Source organism: Sciurus carolinensis, chromosome 17 (genome assembly GCF_902686445.1).
Source record: "Sciurus carolinensis chromosome 17, mSciCar1.2, whole genome shotgun sequence".
Classification (NCBI taxonomy): Eukaryota; Metazoa; Chordata; class Mammalia; order Rodentia; family Sciuridae; genus Sciurus; species Sciurus carolinensis.
Genome location: NC_062229.1, coordinates 11818697 through 11827722, shown reverse-complemented (window position 1 = coordinate 11827722; position 9026 = coordinate 11818697). Strand labels below are relative to the sequence as shown.

Below are 9026 nucleotides of genomic sequence, written 5' to 3'. Positions count from 1 at the left end.
TATGGTAAATTTAAATTACTAAGAAACGTGCCATTGTTGCTAATATCAATTGCATAGCTTAGTGGCATTAAATATAGACATAGCTGTAAAACAATCACTGTCATCCATCCCAACTTTCTTCATATTACCAAAATAAATCCTTGTACCCTGTGTGAAAATATCCCACACTTCCCTTACCAAAATTTATTCCCACAGTCTACTATAAAACTGGATGAGAAATTAGCATAATAGGCATGTAGACAGGACCAGGTATTATTGTTGCTACATTTTCCAACATACATGGCAAGAAGACCCCACTGGGGCTGGGATTAGATGGTCCTGCTGTGCAGCCTCCTCAGGGCACCTTTAATGTCCCTGTTCCTCAGGCTGTAGATGAAGGGGTACAGCTTGGGGGTGACCACAGTGTACATCACTGAAACCACTGCACCATTTCTGGGAGAATGTGACACACTTGACCCAAGGTACACCCCAAAACCTGTCCCTAAATATAAGCAAAATGTTGCCAGGTGAGACCCACATGTGGAGAAGGCTTTGCACATCCCACCTGAGGAAGGGATCCTCAGAATGGGGGAAATGATTTTATAGTAAGAGAAAATGATCCCTGAGATGGGGAAAAGGCCATAAAAGGCTCCCAGAAAATACCTGACAATTTTATTAGAGTAGGTGTCAGAACAGGATAGATTCCGAAGTTGAGAAGGGTCACAGAAGAAGTTTCACATCCTTGAAGCTGTTAATTTGTAAGATAATCAATTTGTGCAAATGAGTGTTCAAAAGACTCAGGAAAAGAGACACCAAAACCAAGTAGCCACAGAGTGGAGGGTTCATAATGTGTGGATAATGCAGCAGGTGACAAATGGCCATAAACTGGTCACAGATTTGTAATATCATTCCTTTATGATCTAATAGAATACAAGGTAGTATCTGTGTTTTTTTGTATTTTTTGTATTTACTATTTTTTTATTTATTAAGAGGTGTTTTGTGGCGTAAAATACGGTGTATTTACAGAAGGATCCACGTGCTGCTGAGAAATGCATTTGCTCATTGATGGATGGAAGGATGGAATATTCTCTCTCTCTCTCTCTCTCTCTCTATATATATATATATATATATATATATATATATATATCTGTGAATTCTAATTTATTGATTGTATTGTTGAGTTCTAGGATTTCATTGTTCAGTATTTGTTTGGAAGATATATCCAGTGGTGAGAGAGGTGTGTTAAATTCACCCAGAAGTATTATGTTCTGATCTCTTTGGTTCCTGGAATTGAGAAGAATTTGTTTGACATAAATGGATTTGCCAATGTTTGGGGCAAAAGTATTTATGATCTTTATGTCTTCTGGATTTATGGTTCCCTTAAACAGTATGAAGTGTCCTTCCTTATCTTTTCTTACTAAATTTGTCTTGAAGTCCACTTTATCTGATATGAGGATGGAAACCCCTCTTTTTTACTGAGTCTGTGTGCATGTCATGTTTTTACCTATCACCTTCAGTCTCTTCTTTATGAGATGAGTCTCTTAAAGGCAACATATAGTTGGGTTTTTTTAATAAAATCTAATCTCCCAGTCCATATATTTGATTAATGAGTTAAGACCATTAATATTCAGGGATATTATTTAGATATAATTTGTATCCCTGGTCATTTTGGTTTATTTTTAGTTTTTATCTTAATTTGGTTTCTCCTTTGATTGGCTTTTCCTTTAGGGTATTCCTCCCTTGACTGTCTTACAATGTTGAATTCCATTTGTTCCTCATGGAATATTTTCCTGAGAATGTTGTGTAGTGCAGGCTTTCTATTTGTAGACACTGTAACTTTGTTTGATCATGGAAGGATTTTATTTCACCATCAAATCTGAAGATAAGTTTTGCTGGTTATGATTCCTGGTTGGCACCATGTTCTTCCAGAGCTTGAAATATATTGTTCCCAGTCATCCTAGATTTTAGGGTCTGGTCTGAAATATCTGCTGATATCTGTATTGGTTACCCCTATATGTAATCTGATGCTTTTCTCTTGCAGTCTCTAAAATTCTGTCTTTTTTGTGTAGTTTGGGAATTTTCATTATAGTGTGCCTTGGTGTGGATCTGTTGTAATTTAGTACATTTGGTGTCCTGTAAGCCTCTCATATTTTATTTTCCACTTCATTCTTCAACTTTGGAAAATTTTCTGATATTTTTTCATTGAATAGATTGTTCATTCCTTTGGTTTGTTATTCTGTGCCTTCCTCAATTCTAATATTCTTAAATTTGGTCTTCTCATGTTATCCCATAATTTTTGGAGGTTCTGTTCATGAATTCCTACCTTCTTCTCTCTTTGGTCAACTTTATTTTCAAGATTAAATATTTTATCTTCCTTTTCTGAGATTCTGTCTTATAAATGATCTAGTCTGTTGGGGATATATTCTATTGAGTATTTAATTTGGTTTAATGTTTCCTTCATTTCAAAAATTTGTTTTTTTATTTTCAGAATTTCTCTTTATTTGAAATGATCTTTTGTTTTCTGCATTTGCTCTTTTAACTGTTTATTAGAGTGATCAGTCGTTGCCTGCATATGCTGTCTGATCTCATCCTTTACTTCGAGGATTATTTTAATTCAGTACATTCTGAACTCCTTTTCTGACATTTCTTTTACTCTGCTGTCATTGAATTCTATTAATACAGCATCTTGGTTTGTTTGGGGCACTTTCTTCCCTGTTTTTTTAATTTTGTTCATGTATCTTCCCCACCAGCAGTTTGGATCACAGTTATAGCAGTTTCCTTCCTACAGGTTTATGGTCTCCCTGAAGGTTTCCAATACCTCACCTGACCATGAGTCTCTAGTAGGCATCTCAGGCTGGGAGCTGCCCCACCTAAAGATGGCAGCTGCCTTTTGGGGGATAAACTAAGGTGGCTGCACAGCTTTTCTAATGAGTTGGTATATGGGGAGCTGCAGTCTGTATGGGCGTGGTTACTGAGCTCACCCAGGGCACAAGCACTGAGTCCCGAGGCTCCCAGGTGGGTAGACTGGGTCCTTACTTCCATTAGTAAGTTTTAAGCAGAAATTTAGAGGTCTCACCCACAGGGACATCTGAAATATTCACTTTCCAGTTTCCTGAGTTGGAATAAAATCAAAGACTTGACATTATTTTTTCTTTTGAGATTGAGAAGTCTGACACAAGAATGGGAGAGGGATGTTCAGGTACAGGAACATATCTGTCTGGGTCAAGAAAGTGGTTGGTGTGAAGTTATCCTCTACATATTTTCTGATATTTCCCTGTGGTCCCTGGATGGATTCCTCTGGTAGATGCAGCAGATGCCTTCCACTGCTCACCCCTGGGATCTCGGCCTGGAGAAACAGACATGAAATTCCTGGTGGCATTGTCACCAGCACAACATGCTTAAATTCTTCTGCTAAAATACTCTGTGTCCATCATCAGATGAACCATTTCAAACATGACACCACCCTTTTCTACCTACCAACCTCATACAAATTACATTCAAATGCTGTGTTCCTCCTTTTTCTGTAAAATAATGATAAAATGGTAGCTTATGACTTGATGAAGAATATGCTGATGAGATCCATCAAGTTATTCAGGTCATGTTGCCCGTGGCCTGGCATATACAGAGCCATTTTGATAACTGTGAAATGGGCTCCCAATTATCAACAATCCATCTTTCCCCACCCATTCTTTTTACCACCTCCATGAGCCTGTAGGATTGCTAACATAACATTTAGAGGGAGCCATCTTCTGGGATCATGGGTGAGATGTCTATGAGAAGTAGAACCAAGGTCAAAGGAAAGAAACATTTTTAGTGAGATTTTTTGGGTTGCAAGTAGAATTAATGTCCTACATCTCATGTTCCTCTTAGCTGAAATGTCACATATTAGAATCTTCCCATCAGGCTGCCCACAGTGTCTGGTTTGTCTTCATGTGATAAGAATAATAGATTTAATAGCCCCTATACTATCCTCCATCTCCTTCAGCTCCTGTGGGGTTAATCTGTGACTCTTCTTGGATACGAGCAAGAAAATGCAAGACTGATGTGAATCCCCTGCTGGGTGCACAGAGTAGTCTGATGCAGAAGACCACAGGAGGAGACACAGCTGTGGATTCCACTGCCTGGAGCCATCAAGTTCAAGGGCTGCAGGCAAAGGCTGATGTCAGCTATGACTTGAATGGAGACTCAAGGTATAGGATGCAAAGACTCAATGCATAGTGTGTTTAATTTGCCAAATTACTCTATAATATACCATCCTCAAAGGACTTCATAATACTGAAATCAGAATGTGAGAAAATGAATGTCCAAGAAATGATTTAGAAACTTCCTCTACTCAGGAGTGTAGGTCACACTCCCCCCACAGTATTGATAAGAAAATCATCAGGAGGCTCCTGACACTGTATCCAGATCAGTCCTGAGGTTAGAGTCTGAACACATGAGGAGGGTGACAGAAGAGGTGGTCAAGTTCCACCTCTGGGAAGCAGACAGTTGCAAGGCAAGCAAATGGTGCAGCCGAGTCCTACAGTCTAACAACAGTGAGGCCAAACTAAGGGGCCAGAGAGGAAGGGTCCATGATTAGTGCAGGGAGTGACCCCAGAGTGGCCCCTCTCCACCATTATGAGGAGTTTCACACACCACCACCTGGTATGTGAGAGGAATGGTCTAGGAGGACTCGCTGCAGCTCCTGGATCATCTGACAGTCCCATGAGGTGGCATTCTACATGCATGTTAGGTTTGTGCTTCCACGTGGATAGGACACCTTTGAGTATAAGAGAGTGTGGGATAATGGAGACCACAAGCAAGCCCCCAGGACTCTGTAAACACTTTTATTCCAAGCATTCACAGTTGAGTATCCAGACTTGAGGCCCACACCTTCAATAATATTTCATAGCTGTGACAAACTCAATCTTCTTGGAAATCCTCCATTATTGTTTTCTATAGCATTCAACTCCTTCTGTACATAATTTGTTTTAAGAAGTCAGAACTGATTCCAGGGTCTTCTATGTATTAACTAAGAACCTATCACTGAATTACATCTGCAATTCTTTTTATTTTATTCTGGGTCAGTTTCTCAATAAGTTTCAGAGTCTGGTCTTGAACTTCTGATTTTCCTGCCTCACCCTTACTAACTGTGATTATAGACACATGCCACTCTGCCCAGACTGCTCTAGGGATCCTCAAGAGAAGAGTGTTAAAAGACCAAGAACACTAAATGTAACAGACTCATGATAACAGTAACATACATCCTACCCTAGGGGAAAAAAAATCACAACATAAGAAATATCTTTCCCTTTCACAAATAGAATCATTGTAACTAACCAGAATTAATAAGCCATTTAGCATACTATATTTTTTCTAAGATAATAGTCCACATTCCTTCAATCTAGAATATATATTAACATTGTAGAGGAGAGAACCCTGCATAAACTGAAGATCAAATGAAAGCTGATTGTTCATTCTCAGAACATAATGTTCTGTTCCACTTACTTTCCAGGGGTTTCAAAATTCTGAGGTTATTGATTTCCCTTCCTTCAAGGATGGATGTTTGCAGCCAAATGCTGTTTGTCTTTTTAAAATAATTTAATCATGTATATCCTTAAGTTGGGGTCCTAAATAGAATAATGTAAATTCCTTGCTTGTAGGACTATACCAAAGTGGATTCTACTGTAATGTATAAATAAGAAGAACTATAAATAAATAAATAAATAAATAAATAATCATTCAAAATTCTGCCTCCTTCCTTGACTTAGGTAGATTTCAAATTTGGAATGTGGTTTCATTGACTGCACACAACCAATGGCATCTCAGAACAGACATATGGTAGTAGTGTACACTGTGCCTATCCATGATTAAGTAAAATGAACTGCTTAAAACACTTTTGAGTCTTTTAAAAAAAATTATACAGTTTCATTGTAACAAACCCCAAAATTCCTGAGAGGAAAGGAGCTCTTTGCATTTTTTGCTGTGGTCACCTAGAGTGCCCTGCCAGTGTGCTGCAGTGCTTCTATGTTCACAAACCCTCTGATTTACAGTGGAGAAGTTTAGCTCCATGGATGCCCTCAGAGACAGGTTTAAGTCCCCACATTTTTATGCTATTGTATAGATTTTCACATCAATTTCTAAACTGATAAATGGATTGTGATTCTCTGACTTTAGTCATGTGAAGGAAACTTGGGTATCATTATTTGTCAGGGTTCACAATAATGCAGCTGGGATAAAATAACAAGGAGAACAGTGTAGAAACTACTGGAAACACAGGAGGAGTTTCCTCAAGTTGAAAATGGTGACACTTATTACCTAATTACAAGGTTGTCATAAGAATTTTTTAATATTTACATTACTTCTCTATTGTTTCTTATTCTGATATATTAACATATTTGTATGTTCTAATTTAAAAATATTCAGATTCCCTGGCATCAAACCAAAACCCACTTGATAAGTCTATCTCCCTCTAAAGTTCTTGGTGTTTTTTGTTTGCTTGTTTGTTTTGTACCAGGGATCGAACCCAGGTGTCCATAAACACTGAGGCACATACCAATTCCTTCTAATATTTATTTTCAGAGATGTCCCACTGAGTTGCTTGGGGCCTTGCTAAGTTGTTGAGGCTTGGTTTCACTTGAGATCCTCCTGCCTACACCTCCTGAGCCAGTGGGATTATAGGTATGCACCAGAGACCCAGCTTGGTGGTCATTTCTTAAAGCAGGTTGAGAACCTTGGCCTTAGAATATACCCTGCCATTCGATATCATAAAATAACAACACCTGTTAGAAATATGAATGAAACTACAAATTTGAAAATAAAAACATACAATAATATCATTTAGTAATATTTGCTTCATAACTAAAACTGTGACTAGATTTGCATAATCACATTGAAATTTGACTTCTTGATCACCCAGTGTGATTCCATTCTCCTGCAGACCTCTCACCAAAAGTCAACTAGTGTTATAAATTTGGCAGGTAGACTTTGCTGTCTATGTTGGCAAGTCAGTATTGATTTACATATACACAAACTCTTTTCTCAAGAACTTACAAAAAAGAACCTAAACCTCATCTAAATAGTAAACAATGCAATGCCCTGAAATGTTCTACTTGACAACAACAAGTGTTTTTCAGTGTATCTGTGAAATACAAACAATTGTTTCTAATGTTTTAAACAATGCACAGAATTGCCTGAGAGAGATGTCATTAAACTTGTAAGGTTTATATTATGACAATCTATTCAAAATTCTTATGCCTCTTTCCATTTTGCATAAGTGAGAATCACTATGTAATATGTGGGTGTCAGTTTGTTTGTTGATTTCCACAATCTATGTATTTTCACTATTGCTATTGCACTCCTACATTTATTTTTCTGAAAACAAAAAACTGAATTTCAAAAGTTATAATTTTCACCATTCTCAAGTTTGTAGAGCAGTAGCATTATCAAGTGGATATTCTTAAGACACAATTATGTTCATTCAATTCTACAATTTTTTATTTTTCCAAAGTGACACTTTGTTTCAAACATAAAAAATTCTCAAACATTCTTACCCAACACTAGCTACAGTCATTCCACTAAAATTGTGAGAAATTAAAGCCATTAATATCACTGAATGAGCAATTTAATACAACTGGATATTTAGCTTTAATACATTTTCCAACACATGTTGCAACTGGCTACTACGTGTGCAAATGTTAAACATTTCTGCTGTGCAGCCTCCTCAGGGCACCTTTAATGTCCCTGTTCCTCAGGCTGTAGATGAAGGGGTTCAGCATGGGAGTGACCACAGTGTACATCACTGAGACTATTGTACCCTTCCTGGGAGAATGTGATATAGCTGAACCAAGATACACTCCAAAACCTGTTCCATAAAATAAGCAAACAACTGACAGGTGAGACCCACAGGTGGAGAAGGCTTTGTACTTCCCACCTGAGGATGAGATTCTCAAAATGGAGGAAACAATTTTGTAGTAAGAGAAAAGGATCCCTGAGATGGGGAAAAACCCATATATGGCTCCCAGAAAACTCTTGACAATATTATTAGAGAAAATGATTGAACAGGAAAGATTGAGAAGTTCAGAAGGGTCACAGAAGAAATTAGCAATTTCCACATCCTTGAAGTTGGTGATTTGGAAAATCATGAAAATGTGCACCTGGGATTCCAAAAGGCTAAAGAAGAATGACACCAAAATTAAGAAGCCACATTTACGAGGGTTCATAATGACCAAATAATGCAGGGGGTGACAGATGGCTACAAATCGGTCATAGGCCATCACAGTCAGAAGCATATAATCCATACATCCAAAAATGGTAAAAATAGACATCTGAGTCATGCAGCCCACATAGGAGATAACTCTGCTGTGAGTCTGAATGTTCCTGAGCATCTTTGGGACTGTGGTAGAGATGAAACTGATGTCAGACAAGGACAGGTTGGAGAGGAAGAAATACATGGGGGTGTGGAGGTGGGAGTCAGAGCTGACAGCCAGGATGATGAGCAGGTTCCCACACACTGTGACCAAGTACATGGACAGGAACAGTCCAAAGAGGATGGGCTCCAGGTCTGGATCCTCTGAGAGTCCCAGGAGATGGAATTCTGATATGCCTGTTGAATTTTGCATGTCCATATTGGATGGACATCTTTAGAAAAATCAAACAGGGTAAGAAAAATGAAAAAAATAAATACATCAGCAGGCCCCCTTCACTCTGTATGCATTCAAATTCAAGTGTGCACAAGGAAGCTGCTCACCCTGGATTTACAAATGCCCTGCGCATAGTTCTCAGTAGTGCCACACCCAGACTTACACACTCTCACTCTCTCCATCAGTCACGCCTCTTTCCACACCTTATTTGGAGACATTGAACTGAGCCAAATTAGAAGCCTAGGAGCAGAGGAGAGAAGTTCATAAACCCAATTAAATATAGCATAATTTTTGAGGGAAAATTGGGGGGTGAGTAATAACTTTCCCATTAAGTAAAAGAGTAAATGATATTCTACTTCATGCCCATCAGGATAATTGCTATTAAGGAAAGGAAAATCAAAACAGCAACTGTTGGAAAGTTGTGGA

General features: G+C 38.3%; 1 protein-coding gene and 1 pseudogene across 1 annotated transcript; both read right to left on the bottom strand.

The window, feature by feature from the left end:
* Positions 1–308: 308 nt before the first annotated feature.
* Positions 309–888, bottom strand: LOC124968049 (olfactory receptor 7E24-like; annotated as a pseudogene).
* A 6767-nt stretch (positions 889–7655) lies between these two features.
* LOC124969023 (olfactory receptor 7E24-like) lies at positions 7656–8636 on the bottom strand. Its single transcript, XM_047531849.1, has one exon. It carries the CDS (start codon positions 8583–8585, stop codon positions 7656–7658), a length of 930 nt encoding a protein of 309 aa, XP_047387805.1. The 5' UTR covers positions 8586–8636.
* Between the last annotated feature and the right edge of the window lie 390 nt (positions 8637–9026).